The sequence below is a fragment of the Chenopodium quinoa genome, unplaced genomic scaffold (genome assembly GCF_001683475.1).
Source record: "Chenopodium quinoa cultivar QQ74 unplaced genomic scaffold, ASM168347v1, whole genome shotgun sequence".
NCBI lineage: Eukaryota > Viridiplantae > Streptophyta > Magnoliopsida > Caryophyllales > Amaranthaceae > Chenopodium > Chenopodium quinoa.
In genome coordinates, this window is record NW_018742493.1 from 136,247 (window position 1) to 154,930 (window position 18,684).

At 34.0% G+C, this 18,684-nt stretch overlaps 4 protein-coding genes across 4 annotated transcripts; 2 read left to right on the forward strand and 2 right to left on the reverse strand.

The window, feature by feature from the left end:
* Positions 1 to 883: 883 nt before the first annotated feature.
* LOC110719813 (uncharacterized mitochondrial protein AtMg00820-like) lies at positions 884 to 3,606 on the reverse strand. Its single transcript, XM_021898798.1, has 2 exons — positions 3,553 to 3,606; positions 884 to 1,222 (listed from the first exon to the last, which is right to left on the reverse strand). The coding sequence occupies exons 1-2, from the start codon at positions 3,604 to 3,606 to the stop codon at positions 884 to 886; spliced, it is 393 nt and encodes a 130-aa protein (XP_021754490.1).
* Positions 3,607 to 4,197: 591 nt separating this feature from the next.
* Positions 4,198 to 6,521, forward strand: LOC110719814. The gene is made up of 6 exons (XM_021898799.1): positions 4,198 to 4,238; positions 4,381 to 4,513; positions 4,675 to 4,778; positions 4,865 to 5,036; positions 5,129 to 5,269; positions 5,589 to 6,521. The coding sequence occupies exons 1-6, from the start codon at positions 4,198 to 4,200 to the stop codon at positions 6,519 to 6,521; spliced, it is 1,524 nt and encodes a 507-aa protein (XP_021754491.1).
* Positions 6,522 to 6,834: 313 nt separating this feature from the next.
* LOC110719839 (palmitoyl-acyl carrier protein thioesterase, chloroplastic-like) lies at positions 6,835 to 10,174 on the reverse strand. Its single transcript, XM_021898823.1, has 7 exons — positions 9,745 to 10,174; positions 9,399 to 9,533; positions 8,990 to 9,123; positions 8,030 to 8,143; positions 7,715 to 7,895; positions 7,551 to 7,619; positions 6,835 to 7,422 (listed from the first exon to the last, which is right to left on the reverse strand). The coding sequence occupies exons 1-7, from the start codon at positions 9,940 to 9,942 to the stop codon at positions 7,204 to 7,206; spliced, it is 1,050 nt and encodes a 349-aa protein (XP_021754515.1). The 5' UTR covers positions 9,943 to 10,174; the 3' UTR covers positions 6,835 to 7,203.
* Positions 10,175 to 11,021: 847 nt separating this feature from the next.
* LOC110719841 lies at positions 11,022 to 16,718 on the forward strand. Its single transcript, XM_021898824.1, has 7 exons — positions 11,022 to 11,435; positions 12,258 to 12,382; positions 13,221 to 13,310; positions 13,930 to 13,982; positions 14,383 to 14,485; positions 15,865 to 15,970; positions 16,367 to 16,718. Exons 1-7 carry the CDS (start codon positions 11,219 to 11,221, stop codon positions 16,477 to 16,479), a joined length of 807 nt encoding a protein of 268 aa, XP_021754516.1. The 5' UTR covers positions 11,022 to 11,218; the 3' UTR covers positions 16,480 to 16,718.
* Positions 16,719 to 18,684: the final 1,966 nt, after the last annotated feature.

Sequence of the window (18,684 nt, forward strand, 5' to 3'; positions counted from 1 at the left end):
TGAAACTGTATGTTGCCTTTTCGTTTTCAATTCCATGAAATAGGAGATTGACCCAAAAAAACTAACCACCCCATTAGAGATCGACGGGTAATTGGGCATGCGGCCCAATCCAAATCACACCGATCTTGTAGAGTTAAATCACTATCCGCACGAAGCAAAATTCCTTGTCCCGACGTCCCTTTCAAATACCGTACTACCCTCAAAGCTGCATCGCAATGCTCCACATGAGGTTGTTGCATAAATAGAGACAAAATATGATCCGAGTAAGCTAAATCCGGACAAGTTACAGCTAAATAAACTAACCTCCCAACAAGTCGTCGGTAGGTTGCCGGGCCCAACATCAATGTGTCATCCGCATGTCCTACATGGTGGTTTTGCTCGATCGGGAAGTCACATGGCTTTGCTCCTGACAAGCCAGCTTCCGCAATAATATCAAGGGTATATTTTCTTTGACATAAAAACAACTCTATAGCACTACATGCAACATCTATGCTAAGAAAATATTTTAAAGTGCCAAGATCTTTCATTTTTAAACCATCACCCAAATAAGCTTTAAAAGCACGTAACGCAGCGGAATCATTTCCAGAAATAATCAAATCGTCAACATAAATCAACACGTTAAATTTGAACAGAATTATTAGTGTATGTAAACAAAGAATAATCAGAGTAGGATTAAAGAAATCCATACCCTTTCAAAGCTGTGACTAATTAGCAAACCAACACCTCAGAGCCTGCTTCAAACCATACAAAGATTTTCTCAATCGACGCACTAATTTTGGATTTGAACATTCAAACCCGGGAGGTAATTTCATGTATATATACCTCCTCCTCTAAATCTCCATGGAGAAATGCATTGTGAACATCCATTTGATGAAGTTCCCAATTAACTTTTTGATGCAGCAATGGCTAGAAAGGCTCGAATAGTAGTCATTTTAGCAACGGGAGCAAAAGTCTCATTGTAGTCAATGTCTTCCATTTGATGATTACCGAAGACAACCAATCGTGACTTTAAACGCTCCACATCTCCATAAGAAAGAAATTTAGTTCTTAAAACCCTCTGACTACCAAGAGCACGTTTTCTCGGTGGTAACTCCTCTAAAGTCCACGTTTCATTATCTTCTAAAGCACGAATTTCTTCTTGCATTGATTTCTTCCACCCTTCGTGTTTCATTGCTTCCTTAAACGATTTCGGATCTTGACCCGAAATAATAGCTGCCAAATACTTATGATAATTTACAGAAAAATTGTCACAATTAATATAATGTGTTATAGGATAAGGAGTACCTGAGAATTGCTATGGAGATGGACTTGACAAAGATGGACTTTTTGCAACGATAGTATGAGTAACAAAATCACGCAATAATACTGAAGGAATCTTTGGACGAAAACCCTTCCCCAAATTTTCCTCAACATTGGGTTGCTGTACTATATCTGGGCTTGAAGAAGACTGGGTCGTAGATGAGGTGACCGGCTGCTGCACATCTACATCAAGCTGGGCAGACTACTGTGAAACGCTTATAGTTGGTTTTCCAACTTCAGTGAGTTGGGTCGGTTCTGTTGTGGGCTTAAAAGGGGAAGTACCATTAATATTTTCAAAGCCACGTCCACTTTGTGGATTAGATTTGTCAATTAATTCATTACTCATTGGCACTATATTTTCCAGCTCAAGATTTTCTTCTTGTGAATCAAATAAACGGAAAAACATCCTCAAAAAAATTTAACATCTCTCTAAGGACAAAAAATTCTTTCTTATCAAGATCAAACAAATCCTTTCTTTTCGAATGAGTACCCCAAGAAGACACATTTCCTACTCCTACTCTCAAATTTATCCCCTTTTATCTTTTGGTTATGGGCAATACAAACATCTAAAGACACGAATAACATTATATGATGATGGAAAACCAAATAAAATTTCAAAGGGAGTTTTGTTATTTAATAAGGGAGATGGAGTACGATTAATTAAATGTACAGCTGCAAGAGCACACGCTCCCCATAAATAAAACGTAAACAAATTCCACAATTCTTCAACTTAGTTTACTTCTTTTTTTTTTTCTCTTTTTTTTTTTTTTTTTTTGAAACATTCAACTTAGTTTACTTAGCTTCCATTGTTTTGCTCAATAATTCAAGATTTGCTAGTGTCCCTACAAATCATCACAATTCTCTAAGAAAATGTTGTTTGTATGTGAAAGGTAATATACTTCACAAATATAAAAGATAGTGTACTGTCAATCAAGGAAATGGAGTGATATTAGCTAGCCCATGATTTGCATATCAAGAATAATATCACATTGCATCTACCTTATCTTAACCATATTAAGAGCATAGTCCTTCACAGTTCACACTTCTATTGAGCGTTCACTCCCACAGGTAGACATTAGATTCCAAAAGGAAAAACTCTTTAAATGCGGGATTCCAAATCGGTAAAGGAATCTCCACATGCATCATCATCGTCTGATTTAGCCATAAAATTCATATGAACCCGGCCTTAGCGTCTTGCACCATTGTTGTGACCTCCACAAGCCTAAACTTAGCATTCTGAAATACACTCCAAAACCCAAAACAAAATCATATGCATTCTTTTCTACCATACATAGAAACCCCAGGGATATTTTATATTACTCAATAAAGAGAAGGACTCTGACTGAACCTCAACCCTCACGGTTTTTTTGGTCCGGTATTTGCGGGTTAGACACTTTAAGAATGAGTGGGGAAGGGTAAGGGATTCCCACCCTCAAAATGCCTCTAGTAGGAATTGAACCCCCAACCTCAAAGTTGAAAGGTGCAATCTTTACCACTCGACCAAATTTACCTTGGTTACTCAAGTATTCATATTATATTAGAAAATTGTTGCCATGAGTTGCCTACACTCCATTGATGACTAAGCGACACATTGACAAATTGCATTCCCTTGATTTTAACATTAAAAAAAATAAAAAAAATACATTCCTACATTACGAGCTATTTTAGTTTGAGAATTAGCAATTTATTGAATGAATTGCGGAATTGATGTTGATAATATACGATTTAGAATGAACTACATTCCTACATTACATATATAGCCTTAAAAAAAAAAGAGCATAGTTTCATTAAGTGGAACGCTAAACGTCGCCCTTGAATGTCTAACTAACGCCCGCAAAATAACCTAAAATGACGTACGTAGCCTTGTTATAAAAATATTATAAAATCAGTTTCCCCTTCTATAATTCTATGACTAATATTGAAAGGTATTAGATCTATTATAAACAACAACAACAACAATTATAAACAACATCATCAATTATAAACAACAACAACAGCAATTATAAACAACAACAACAATTATAAACAACAACATCATCATACGATTTTTTTTTTCAAATTATAAACAACAGCAACATCACACGAATATAAGGCAGAAACGCCCAATTTTTTCAACGGATCTAGGGTGAAACGCCTAGAATTTTCGTATAACCGTATGGGTGAACGAAAATTCTAGGCGTTTCAGCCCAGAATTTGCGAAAATTTTGGGCGTTTCTGCCAATTCCAGAAAAAAATTAAAAAAAATATACTCACCTTGTCTCCGGCGACTCCTTCGACGACAACCTTTCCCTTGTCCTTCCTCGTCATTTTCGCGTCTTCCCTTGTACGTGGTGGAGGGTGGGACGTGGTGGTAGGTGGGATGTGTGGTGGTAGTAGTGGTGGGTGGTTAAAGGGCGTGGTGGTATGTGGTTAAAAAAGGAGGCGATGGTGGGTGGTTAAAAGAGGAGTTGGTGTGGGTGGTTCAAAGAGGAGGTGGTGGTAGTGGTGGGTGGTAAAAGAATAAGGTGGTGGTGGTGAGAAGAGGGTTTTGGGAGTGAGGGAGTGAGAATTGTTTTATTTTATTTAAGGGTAAATTTGTAAAATAAATTTCATTTGCGGGCGTTAGTCGGAAATTTGAGGGCGATATTTAACAAGCCTCTTAATTAATAATATCCGCCAATGCCATATTCCTCATAAAAATGAAACGTGGGTTGACTAAATGAGCTATTTTCCTCAAGTGATGTAACGTGGGTTGGCGGTTACTCTAGATTAAACCACTTCTTAAGAACACACGTAAATATAGTAATCAAAACAAAGGTTCAATTCTTAATTTCACCATTAAATTAAAACTAAGTTATGAGCTTATGGTTTGATAATTAGGTCGATAATATTCTCAATTAGAATTGAGAGTTTAGAAACATGTTTGACAACGTTTTTGGATGGAGAAAAGCTTCTAAGTGGTAATTTTGATAGTTAATACATAAATATTCTCCCTACACTTTGTATTATCGTATTGATATGATTTGCTTAAATGTTTATGTAGTTTTCCAATTATTCACCTTTTTATTTTCTCTTAGACTTATTTGTGATATCATTTTTCAGTAAGAAATTGATCAAGAGAGTTCAATGTCGACTGAAGCTTCTAAGAAGCAAAAGATTTGCTATCATCCGGCATTTAAGAGAAGACATTGCTCAGCTTTGGAAGAATGGATATCAGCACATTGCCTACAACAGGGTAAGTTTCTGCTTATTTTATCGAGTCGAGTTTGAGATTGCTCATAGCATTTCATAGTAACTGGCAGAATAATACTAGTCTTGGTTTGTGCGAGTAATCAAATTCAATTACTATGCATCTGGATATTGATCTAAATAAATTTCTGATCTATTTTTATGCAGCTAGACCAATTATGCATAGATGAGGATATGATGTTAGCGTATCAGCTATTGCATCAATTTTCCGAGTTCATAATACTCAACCTTTCGTACATTCGTAGACACAAGTATGTTACGTAGCTCAATTATTTGTCCTGTAGATATCTCATAATATTAATTGGTATATAGCATCACATTGCCCTTGATATTGAAGGGACCTTTCTAAGGATGTGCACGAGGCTGTTTCGACTCTCATATTTGCCTCAGTGAGATGTGGTGATCTTCCGGAGCTTAGGCTTGTCAGGAAGCTCTTTGAGGAGCGTTATGGCCGGAATATTACAATTGCTGCAGTGGAATTGCACCCTGGAAACCTTGTTAACATTCAGGTCTGCTACATACCTGTAGTTTGCTTACCTTGCTTTTGTTGAGTAATGTTATTAGAGCAATTGAGCATTACATTGTTTGGTCGAAACTGCAGGTAAGGGACAAGCTGACCATACAATCAGTTTCAGAAGATGTAAAGAACAGATTGTTGGATGAAATACTGAAAGTTTCTCTCTTCAAACCAGGGCTATTAGCCCTTGAATACAAGCCAGATTCTCAAGTTCAATCCTCAAAGGTACGACAATTACTACCTCTGTTTCACATTAGTTGTGTATTATTTGTGAAACATAATAATTCTAAGTTGTAACTAATATGTAACGGAGGTAGTAATTTTAAATTACATGATCACAAGCACTGATAAAACATTTTCGAGTACATTTTAGTCCAATCACGTGTTAAAATTTGATCGTTTGGGTATAATGTAAAGGTAATTGGGATTTTTCTAACATAATAGGATGGTAGTTTAGATTATAATTGGATTTCTAAAACCACTCTTAGGAATCAACTCGGAGTTTTTCATGTAATCGCCAAGCTGAGCATGATGTTCACTGCAGGCTATTGAATTGTATGAAGCTCAAGGGAAAGATAGTAGTGTCAATAAAAACTGTGACAGTACTTCCACTAGCTGTTCAATTGTGCTGCAGTCTTACCCTTCTGTTGCAGAGGCTCCAAAAGAAGCAAAAGTGCACAGCTTTGCGCTACTGAGTAATCCTTATAGTGAGTGTGAAACTGGTGCTATTGAAGTAATTGAAGCAGAACAGACAGGAAACGCCGCAGGCAGTGGCTGTTCTTCAAAAAGCTCAATTGGTCATCAGTACGCTGATCAGGATTCAGTGATTTACCTGGACGACATACAGGAGTTCAAGTCACCTACCAAACAAAGAAACAGCATGCACTGTTTGGATCAGGATCAGGATCAAAGATTCTTCGTGTTCAGATCTTCATCGTTGTATGACAAAGACAACGATAAATTAGCAAGTAAAAGGATAAGGTGGGGATCAGAATCTATGGAGAAATTTTATTTACTTGAACAGGGCTGTAAGAAGCTTGAATCAAGGTGTAGCTTACATCAACCATGCTACTTTTACACCAAAAACAACAATAATCAAGGGAAAGAAATCCAGGCAATGGATTCGTCACAAACACCCTTAAAGTTAGATTATATGGGTACCCTTTTACCAAGTAAGAGTAGGGCTCTTGCGCCATATGTAAAGGCTGCAACGATGCCTCATAGTCGTGAAATGGAGATAACGAGTTGTACAGAAATGTCTCGAACGAATTCTTTGCCAGTACAGATAAATTACTCTTCCCGGAAGCATGTACACCCGAAGTTGCCAGATTATGATGAGATAGCAGCTAAGTTTAAGGCACTTAAGAAAGTTCATCAACTAAACAAGAGTACAAGACCCTTGAAAGTGCCTGCACCTCTAATCTCATTAATTTTATTGTTTACTTATCTTAGTTTTCATATTAGTCTAGTTAGTTAGTTGATTGGCTTGCAGTTTTGTACACACTAGCTCTCTAAGCATCCCTCGCTTCCTTTTTTCTGATTTTTTGCAATTTCATAGGATTGGCTGGATATTCTTTTGATAATAGTTTCAATATTTTTCTTGAAATTACCCTTAGATTTGAGTCATTGACTTAATATCCGCAACTTTAACATACAGTTATTATCTTATCAAAATAGTATTTTATTCACAAAATAACAAAATCAAAATAATAGTGTAAACCAAAATAGCATGAAAGTATAATGAAAAGAACATTAACCAGGCCAGGATCATTATCTGAGTCTAGTGTTTGTAACCTTATCAAAATCATAGCGTCAACATCATATATAGTGTCAAGGATCTGACATAAATATCTGATGTGAAATGAGGCATCCAACCTAGTAACATAGTTAAGCATTCACGAGTCGCAACTCAGAAGCCAGTGCTAACATTGGTCTTAATCTGAAACTAATAAAAGCGACGAAGTACATAGGTACATATGAAACTAATTTAGGTAGGGGTGGTTCTAGTGGTCCTAAAATAAACCATCCCTAATGTCACATGATTCATCAACTCATAATGGTTGTTTTAAGGAATTCGTTATGAACATGTGACTGCATCCCCAACCCCCTTTTAATTTTCACTCCCAAAACAAAAAACGCGATTAATTTAATTCATCCAGTTACGCTCTACTAATTATCTTACTGGACTTCCTCCATAAGGTTCTAGCTCTTGCAACTTCATTCCCATTTTCCAGACGAAGTAAATGATAATATTCATTAGGAATTTCATTGGATGCACCTGAAAGAGATTGTAGCACACTATTTCTCCCACATTCCCTCCTATACTCCAAAGTAAACGCGCTGAGTTCATAATTCTCCCTCACTGCTTCTGGGGTTCCCTGCATCATTATGTAACCGGCTGGCTATTAGGTACATATTCTTGTAAAAGATGGGTACATAAAAGCACGTACAAAAACAAATCTAAAATAGAAATGAGAGTGATGCTCATGATCAATATTGCATTTACCTCTAGAATCCAGCTTATGTACTTCACATTATTCACATGCTGATTTGGATCCAAGTCGAACCATAAAGGCTGCAATTTGTTAAAATAAGATTAATAAAAAATATACTTGTATATAAAAAGACTTGTCTTAATAAATAAGGAGGATATGAAATTAAAGAGTGCACCTTAATTCCTCTTAGAATATAATCCGCCTTATCTTCATCAAGTTTTCGTAATTTCCTGAGTTTATCATCAACATTTAAAGGGGGATCAAGATAATCTTTTACATAAGGATCTCCACTTGCTTTGATCTCCTCTGGAATTCTTGAAAGCCGCCTCGTTTTCTCATTAATCATCACAAATTCACTATGTTTCATTTGCATATTCATCAAGATTGAGAGCTTAGTTAATGACTTAATGTTAGGAACTTGTCATTGTTGTCATTCTAATTAATTTATTAGTTTATCAAACTTTCGACTTAATTAAAGTTTGGAAATAACCTGTCAACTCGCATGATCTTGGTTCCTGTATTTGCATCTGTTAGTCTTGAGCTACAAGTGAGACAATGTTTTGTCAAGCCTGAACACCAAGTCTCTACTTGAACAATGTCTCCCCTGTAAATGGGTCCAATCAATATTAACTTCGAAGTAATTACAACATGGTCCAAGATCACCACATCATTTGTACGTATGTAAATAAACATAACTTATCATTTTGGAAAATTTGTTAATTTTACCGATGTAAAATGAAGCATCCTAAAATTAGAAACATCAATTAAAAACTACACTGTTTCAAAAAAAAAAAAAAACTCACCCTATTCTAATGTTTAAAGTTTCAACCATAGGATTCATATTATGTTATTTATTTTTCTTTCAATGATCTCTGAATCATGAAAGTTCTTATATGCACACCTAACACTAGGTGTACCCGAATACATAATAGAGTTCAATGAATTTACTATATTAGTGTGGTGACTCGATGAGTGATGCAAATTTCCTGCTTCAATTTGTTGATGAAGACAATCAATGACATGTGTATTGAATACTTGGTACGATCTAACACTTTCCATTAAATTGGTAGGTGGAGCGTAAATAGTATACTAAAACCATTGAAATTTATGCAAGAAAAACAAGAACAACTTCTCCTGGTAGTTAGAATTTATGGTAACAAGTCTCTCAAGTACACATGTAGTATTATTGTATTAATTTGAAGACCCCATTTTAATATGATGTAATCATAGCCAAAAAAAAAAAAAAAATGATGTTAACATAGGTTCATAGCACGCATAAGAAATTTACATGGGTTAAAATCATCGATTAATTAAAATAACGCATACTCCTTTCGTCACTATTTGTCGTAGCTATTAGCAATTTGCAGAAGTCAAAGTAGAGACAATAGATAGAGACCCATCGGAGTAGATTTTTAGTTAAGAGTATTATTTTAACGTAATAAAGACATACCATGAAGGGTAAGAATCAACTTCAACTTGCATTCTTCCAATCACCCAAATTAGATTTCTACTAGTCATCTCCTTTGACACACCAAACCCTTCTACTCTTAATCCCGAACTTTGAAATAGGTTTAAACCAGTTTCCTGCAATTTCATCATTCTTTTTATTAGAACAATGAATCATCCATATGACCATATAGTTTGCTGAAAATGGATTCAAACAATCATCTCGAACAGTGACTGACATAATTATTTTTTTTTTCCTTCCCGAACATTCTAAAATAGTATGGGGCGATGAGTTTATATTAAACACAATTTCTAACACTGTAGTACTATGTTTATGATGGGTATTTATATGATGATTTGATTATAGCCAACTTTGAAAAACTAAGAAACTTAGAAAAGTAAAAATAACAAACCTGTGTATAATTTAGCAAAGCCTCTAAAGAAGCCTTTTCATGGATATCAAGCTCATACAATCTAACCAAAAAATTTTGACCCACGACGTAACCATCTTGTGTAAACCTCCTTTTTTCCAATTCATGATTCACCGTCTACAAAAAATAAAACAATCTATAAATAACCCCATAAAAGAGGTAGAACATACGTGACTAACATTAACAATCCAATCAGCAACACGATTAGCCTCACGTCACAATAAACGCATATAATAGAATATATTAAAAAAATAAATTAAAAAAGATTACTCTACCTTGCTAATCCACTTAAAGCTTAGCTTAGCATAAAATAGAAGTACATACATACCTTGCCAAAATTGTTGATCTTCAAAGGGTCTTGAAAGTTATCAACCTTAACTTGCAATCTTGTAACATGGGAAGGTAAACTTGTACCAAAATTGTAAAGGTTTATGGCATTGTTATTATCGACTGATCTTCCTCTCATTAACTTTGATGGAGGCACCATTAATGGAAAGCTTGACAAAAAACCTGAAATTGCAGGCATTATTATGATTATCTTAGATCATATAGTATAAAAGTTTTCCACCTTAATTAAATATTATGGTTTATATAATTATAAGGTGTTTTGATCTTAGCAAACTAATAAAAAGTTGTGTTTATGACTAGTAAAATAAACTTATTCTCCTAAAAGAAGAATGGCTTTTGAAGCTCCTCTTCTTTGTAGGTGTTGAGGATATTTCAGTAGGAAGTTTGATAAATTTGGTTCATGTCATTAATAAAGTGAGGCAATGCAAGTAACACTGACATTTGTCATTACTCTTGTGCCAGAAAGTCCTTTCTTTTTTGAATGTCACTTACCCAACACATTTAATGAAGCTACCCATTTTTTTAAACCATCATCAACTTATCTTTTATACTCCCTCCATCTCTAATTGTTATTAATTATATCAATTTTACTCCTTTCGTCTCTAATTTTTTTGCCTTATTTTCTTTTATGAAGTCACAATTTATTAACTTTAACCATAAATCCTCATTGAATTATAAAAAAAAAGTTATTGAGATTTTGATAGTTCATTGGGACATGTTTTCAAACTACTCACTTAAAGATAAAGTAAATGGTGTAAATTACTTTCTCTGTTTCTATTTACTAGCAACACAACCATGTGGCACGCGCTTTGAGGTCGAGATTACATAATGTAAACAGATAAATAATTCAAAATAATTTTTACACATTATAGCTAACTATACTTTAATCCTTGATAAAATCGCTCGTTTACCTACATTAACCATCTCCTAAAATTGCGTGCCTAAAAAGTGTGTTGCAAGTAAAAGAAACAGAGGATGTATTACTCTATTCATTTCAGAATAATTGACACATTTTGACTTTTTACACTATTTTTCTATTAACTTTAACAATATATATATATACAATATATAAAAAATTCAAAGGTGTTATCATATAATATGCTATTAAATTAATGTTAACAACATATTTTCATAAATCAATGATTGAATATCAACGTTGATATGTGTATCTAGTCTAATTATTCCGTGTTTTGTAACAAAAGGAATAAGTACCAAGGAAATACTCGTAGTTTTTTTTTTTTTTTTTTTTTTTTTTTGTGTTTGAAATTTTGAATAGAGAACCAAGGAAATAGTTGTTTGGCCCGATAATTTACGGGGGGACAAAGGGTTCCAAAAATTATCGGACCAAAAAAAAAAAAAAAAAAAAAAAAAAAAAAAAAAAAAAAAAAGGTTCCAATAAGTGAAAAGCTTAAAATTTTGTTGATAAAAATAAAATCTTGAAAATTCCAACAAAAATGGCGTTAGCAAGCTCAAGAATGCTCCTGGTGCGAGCATCATGGGACACTCAACAAAGATTACCTTACAACAAAGATTGTCCTCGCAAATTCAGGAAATCCAAGTCCAATTCTCTCTCCTTAACTTCATCTTCAACCTCTCAAAACAAGCGGAGTTCCCGTTTAAAGTTTGATGTTGATAATCTTCTTAAGCTCGACCCTAAAACCCCTCAAAATGGTATTAAAGACTCTTTTTTTTTTGCATTTTACCTTTTCTTGATTTAATTTTTAGTTAAAATGTGTAAATTTCATCTGGGTGATGGTAAATTTGATGTATGAATTAAGAATTTTAATGTTAATGGAAGTTTAAGTTGTTGATTGGAGAAGGGTACTCTGTAAATCTATTGCTTAATGTGATAATGATTGGTTTTATATGATATTCGAGTGTGTTTTTCATCTGGGTGTGGATAATTTTGGTGTATGTTCTAGAAATAAAAGTGACGGTGATAATAATGGTATGTTGTTTTTGTGAGTTTCTGGGTTAAATTTGTTGCTAAACATAAGTATATACTTTCCTTTTGATTGGCCAGGGAGAAATTTGGAAATTTCTTATGAATGTTTAAGTATAATTTTAGTTTAGGGTTGAAAATGATGGAAAAAAACTAAGGCAAGGAAATGTGTGACACTTCATATATACTCTAATTTCCTATGTTACAATCTAAATGATGGAGAATTGTGTAAAGGACTAACTCACTAGTTCACCACATTCATCAATCAAACAAGTGAAAACTAGTTATATTCTCGGCTATGCTTTTCGATGGTTTTGAAAAGATTCACGGACATAGTATGAATTTCATACTTGCTCATACAATGAAGTACACGTAAGGATTTTTTATGTCATTTCTTTAGTTATTTTGGTGAATGTTCTAAGATATTCGAAGATTTTGATGATGAAAGTATGCTGCTCTTCAAATGGATGTTGAATTTTGTGGGGAGGTAGTGTTTGGTAAAGTTTATCCTTTAGATTGAATTTTATGGTTTATGATTGTCTTATAAACAGTTAACTTGGAGGGGCAGGCATACTTGGGTTATGAGAGATGGTTGCCAAGCCCGCCAAAGGTGGAGAAACCTCGGTCTTCACACAATGCGGCTTCCTTGGCGTTTATTGGAGACTGTATATATGAGGTATGCCTTTTACTTTATAATATTTTACGAATGAAGTTGAGCATGATTAAGCTTTACCTATTGTTGTGTATGTTAATAAATCCATGTGAGCACATTGCATTCCATAAATATTAATGTTTTTTAATTGTTGGTATATAAGGGTGCATAGCATACAGATAATAGAGGGTTTGTGCAGTGCAGCTGATATTATTAAAATGTAATACTCAGTGTGCTATGATTGCTTGGAACATTATGGGGTTTTGTATATCACTAAAGAGTATAGAATAACCGATTGCTTCTTTTAGATGAACATTGTTGTGTGGTAAGTATGGCAGGAAGTTCGTATCATTTTATCTGTCGTGCATTAGCTTTTTATTAATCCCTTAAGTCACTTTGTATGCCATTTGGCAAATGAAGTGAGACGAAGGGAAGTATCATTAAATCATTAATCCTTCTGATCTGGAGGCAAAGGCAATCCTGCAATCGTGGAGTTCCTCATAAATAGATGGAGGTTCTGTTTTATGGAGATGTGTGAGGGGTGTTGTGGGGGGGGGGGGGTAATAATTTGGTGAATGCTTGAGAGTTGGGTCTATTAGATCAGGCTTTGGAGAGGTCTGTGAATTTAAGTTAGTCCTTACTTCTTCGGGCTTCACTCCTACAGTTCTACTTGATTGTATAATGCACACAAACAACATTGCCTATCCCATATGAGGATTATTGGCTTTCAAAACTGTTTGCATTAGCTTCAAATTGCTTGGTCTTATTATTCTACCATTGCTAGGGTACGAAGATAAATGATTACTTCTGTCAAATTACCATTAACTTCTTCGCTCACTATTTATTTATTTGAGATATGCAGTTGTATGCGCGGAGGCATTTCTTAACACCTACACTGAATATTGAGGACTACAATGATAGTGTGATGGAAGTAGTACGCTGTGAGGCACAGGTCTGTTATTGTTGCATTTTGAAACAGAATCTTAAATTTGTGGGTGTTTGGCTCATCTAGATAATAAAAATGTTGCTTCTATCAGTCTCTCTGAGTGTCTTCTATATAGTAAAAGTGAATTATCTTATCCTTTACGAACTTGTTCGAGTTCTTATTTTCAATTGTCTATTTCAAAAAAAAAAAAAAAAAAAAAAAAAAAAAATCTCGATCATGATATTGGTGTGTCATATAATTTAGTTGATGAAATTATGAAATACTCTGTATATGAGATGGGTTTTTAGGAAAAGGTCAAATCCCAACCGTTACCTCTGCAGCATTTTCTTTCTATTTAAGTCATCTGCGAAATGCCATTAGAACTTCTTCCATTTTCTTAAGTTGTCTCTTGATAAGCGTAGTAACGAGGACAGGGGTGTTTAATTCTATTTGGACACCTTTGAGCCTAGGACTAAATATGTATTAGATCAGTGTGATTATATTTCTAAATGTGACTGGTTATTATGGAATTGAGCTTACCATCCTAACTTTGTTGTACTTTAGGACTTATATTTTAGATGTAAAATATATTGTAGCTCTTTTTGTCTAGATCTAATGTTTGGTATGATTGTTTGCACCTTTTCAGGATGCCCTACTTCAGAAACTTAGTAATGCAGATTATTTGTCAGAAGAAGAAAGGTACCTTCTTATTCATTGACTTTCCATCTGTACTAGATGTAATAGAAATGGCAATCTGCATTGCATGTTGGTTCACTGAAATGTCATGACTCGAGCTGGCTTCACTCCTTGAGTATAAAATCCTTGTAAGCCAAAGAGGTGATGAGGGCCAAGAGTCTTATGTGGACTCAAACTCTCTCTTTCCATGCTGTCTGGATCTGTTATGTGGCCAACTCCTCCATAGATTATATGATTTTCACACTGATCTTAACATCTTATTTATTAATTGCTTGATATAACTGTCACTACTCACAGATGAATATACTGCTTGTCTCTTGATTCTTGAAGCACCATTAAGTATTACTTTGATCTCCAGTTCCTTCATGTTCTAATATTGCATTTGACTCTTTGGAATTGATAGGGATGTTCTACGGTGGGGAAGGAACATTACTCCATCTAAAACCCGAACTACAAAACGTGCTGGTGTAGCAGTTTATAGCAGAGCTTCATCTTTGGAAACACTGGTCAGTTACTGTACATTATACTGTCCAGATATCACAGCACGGAATAAATATTCTTCTCATGAGTATTTTAACTTTTTTGCTTCGCGTCATATCCCTGCTCTCAGTTCTGTTTACATATCAGCGGGAAAAATTGTCTTTTCACATGTGGATTTAAACTTTGTTACTTCTTGCCATATCACATGGAGCAAAACCAAGAATTCATAGAAGGGTCAAGGGTGGAAATATTTGTATATGTTCTAAGATGAAGTAGACCTGCGCATTAGTTATGCATGCTCTAGTCAGCAGATAGATTGATTCGTTGAGGTGTCAAGTCCCTGTCAGGAGCCCGGTCATATGGTTAGCTGATTGTATACCTGTTTATTCTGTTATACTGAAGTTAATATTAAAAGATTGAAAAAGACATGTTGTTGCATTATGCACCAGTACTGTTAATTTACTCCCTCTGTCCCTATTTTTTTGCCCCATTTGACTTTTCACGGTCTCCAAGACGCGTTTTAAAATGTATATAACTTGATTTCTATACGTGTAAAAATTATAAAAACTTGATATTAATAAAATATACAATGAGACATTTAGACGAATCTAACAAGACCCCACATGACTATATTATCTCATGTTGATTAATGAGAATTTATGGTCAAAGTTTTTTGAAGTTTGACCCATTTATTTATAATGTGGCAAAAAAATGGGGACAGAGAGGGAGTATTATTAGGTTGAAATTTGTCCATACCCACATATACGGAGTATTTGTTAAACAAATTTGGTTTACTGTGCCACAGGGACTAGCCCTTTTTTATAAGGGGTGCTTTTGTGTGTGTTTCTTGATTGACCAGCCTAACTTTTCCCAAATTTACTTCTAACAGTAGTTATTAACTAATTGTTTGTTATCATCTCGAAGATAATGGATTTGTTTTCATGAAAAAACAAAATATTCAAATGCGAAAGGCATGCTTGCAGCTCATAAACCATTATCTTAAAATAAATTTGGGGGTTCATAAAGGAATTTCTTAGAATAAATTTGGGGGTTCTAAAGGAATTTCTTAGAACAAATTTGTCTTGACTAGTTAATGATGATTTTGTTTACATTTGGTTTGACAGACTCTTCTGGTTGCACTAAGTAGGATCTATGCCTGGTAGTAGTTCTGGTATTGTGAATTAAAAATGGACATTTCATGTAGAGAATCCACTGTTAAATTCCCTGCCACCTGTTTTACTCGTAGGTATTTGTGAGTATTAGACTCGGCTAAGTAATAAGCAAAATCCATGTTCTTGATACAAAATGATGTGTCAAGTATCCATACCCAAAAGTTGAGGGCATTGCTTGACATGGTTTACATTACTAGTTTTGTTCACTTAACCAATTGGTTGTTCTCTTGTAGATCGGTTACCTTTACCTTACCAATCCATTACGCTTGGAGGATATGATGTCAAGGATGGGATTCTCAGTCGGTTTTTCCAACCAATCAATTCTCGAGAGTGTAACTGGTAAGTTAAAAGGTTGAAAGCTCTCAGTAAAATTGCATTTTAATTGACTTGTCTCTTCAAGAACATCCATTGCTGTAACATCATGCTTTGACAAATGTTACTGAGCTTTTACCATCACTAAAGTAGTAGCATTTCATTACACATCACTTTTAGAGCCTTCTGCCTAACATGTTAAGCTGTAATACTTAACTACGCTAAAATGCTTGATTTTTTATTTTTTTTTCCTGTCTAAATACCGGCTGAAAGTAAAACTAAACTGGAAGTGGGGGATTCAAAGGGGGGGGGGGGGGGTGGAAACCTGTTTATGTTTATCTTATTGAGTATTAGGAAGCTAAGGTGATAGTCATTTAGCCTGATGTTTTATCTGTCTAAATACTGGCTCAACACTTGTGACAGTGGAGTTGTCAAGCTTGAAGCAAAAGAGACCAAGAGAGAAGAAGCCTCTACTAAGCCGATCAGAAACAGTGCCGAGCAGTGTTAATACAAAGGAAGCATTGGTAGAGTGTTAATAGAAAATGGTCTTGATGGTGTGGAGACATCAACAGCATTCAATTAGATTAGGGACTGGTTTAATACACGATCTTAATGTAATCAAATTATAATTGTTGGAAGTTTGCAGAGAAGTGTATAGGCGTATAGTTTGCTGGAAGTAGTATATGTATTCATTCTCGAGATCAAGTTATATCATGATCTACTGATTTAATAACAGAAAACTATAGTAGACGATTCTTGTTTGGCTTTATATATATACGAAGAATATATCAATAGAATTAATATATAAAAATTTTACTTCACATGATATAATGATTGAAAACTGTAGCCAAAAGCCTAAAATTGATCATATATGATTGCTCGCGTAATGATTTGTTCTTCTCTATCATTCGAAAGTATGAAATAGATTGGTTCTATCTACATGGACTACATCTCTACGAGAATTTCTTGAGCTCTAATAACTCCCGTCTTAGAGGATTCTAATAATTCTTGTTACTTGTTAGTATTTCCATGATAGCATCTTATGCCAATATAAAATTATGTTGATACCAACAAAATATTTTGCATATTCTTGTCAAAAACAATATACAGTAATTAAGTAGAATATTAGAAATGGCATTATGCTTCTTATCCTATTAGGCCCAGCCTGATTATTTAGTAAAGGAGTTGGAGAAATTTCAATATCTATTTTTCCAATCAATAAATTTTTTTTTTTTTGAAACCTTTCCGATCAATAATTTAGATAATCAAGGATAATATTCCTGAGAGAGATTATTCAAATAAAAAAAAAAAAAAAATCCTGAGAGAGAGAAAAAAAAAATAATAATCATAGGATATTAATATTCTGAAAATGAATTGGGCCCTTCTAATGGATAGGAGCATAGGACTTTGAGATTAGAAACAAGATTATCCTTAATAATTTAATACGGAGTAATTTGTACTTCTTATTAAATATTTTTATTATTTGATGACATGAAAATGGATTTGATTGGCAGCTGATGTGTTGTCCTCATCAGCTAAAGTTCATGAGTATTAGCAATTTTACTGCCATGTCAACAACTCAACAATATATTGGAGAATTAGATTATACCCGAGCCATGCTCGGTTTTTAATAATGGTAATCGAAATTAAGTATAAAAGTCTCATGAAAGATGTGATCTAAAAGTCCATCATAATAATAAATAATTAAAGTATTAAGTTTCTAAACACATTTATAATTCTGCAAAAATCTAATTGAAAAAAATAGACCCCAAAAAAACTCTAACATAGTTTAGGTATATAGATAGATGAGCTTAACATTTGAGTGGGAAGATTTTTCATGAGATAGCGCCATGTGTACAGTTTTGGAAAAAGATGACATCAGCAGTTGCTACTTTAGTATTAATTATAGATTTTAATATTATATAAAATGGATTTGATCTACTATTGCCCATATTTTGAAAAATTGACAGTGTGAATGGAATGTTAAGTAACATCACTTGTAAAAGTGTGTCAGTATGTTCGTGATTTGAAATCGAAACTCGTATATATATTCACTAGGTAGTATCCGTGTGATGCCCGAGATGTTAACTTAGTACAACTATGTAAAAAATGATCGATATTATAAAAAATAGAGAGGTGATAAAAAAATAAAAAATTAATAAAAAAAAATCCACAAGAAGCAAAATACTACAATAATTGAAATTATTAGTGTAACAACTTTGATTGGATAAACTTGGATATCAAACCAACCAACCAAATGGCAACAAAAAAAAAAAAAAAAAAAAAAAAAAAAAAAAAAAAAACCAGAAGAAGGAAATAGGCGCGGGATAATAGTTCTTTTGAAGGGAAAAAAAAAGGGTATCGCTTTAATATATTATCAATTATTTTTTAGAAGAACATGACTGTGGCATTGGTCATGCAAATATTCAATAGAAAAACATTCTTAACATTCAAAATATGAGGCATACAATAGTTTGTGTTGGGATAAGGCAAATTATCATTATTTGAATTGAGAAGCTAGTTCAATCCTTTGTATATGAATTTGTGGATCCAACTAAGGAATTTTGGATAGGCATGCAACCTAAGACTACCCTTGAAGATGTGGGACAATATTGTCTGTCCAATAATGTAGGAGGTCTTTGATATTTTTAACAATTATTTCCCCACCTCCAAATTAGTACTTATATAAATTAAATAAATGAAGTTCCATGTAGGACATGTTGCAAGGTAGCTATGTTTTT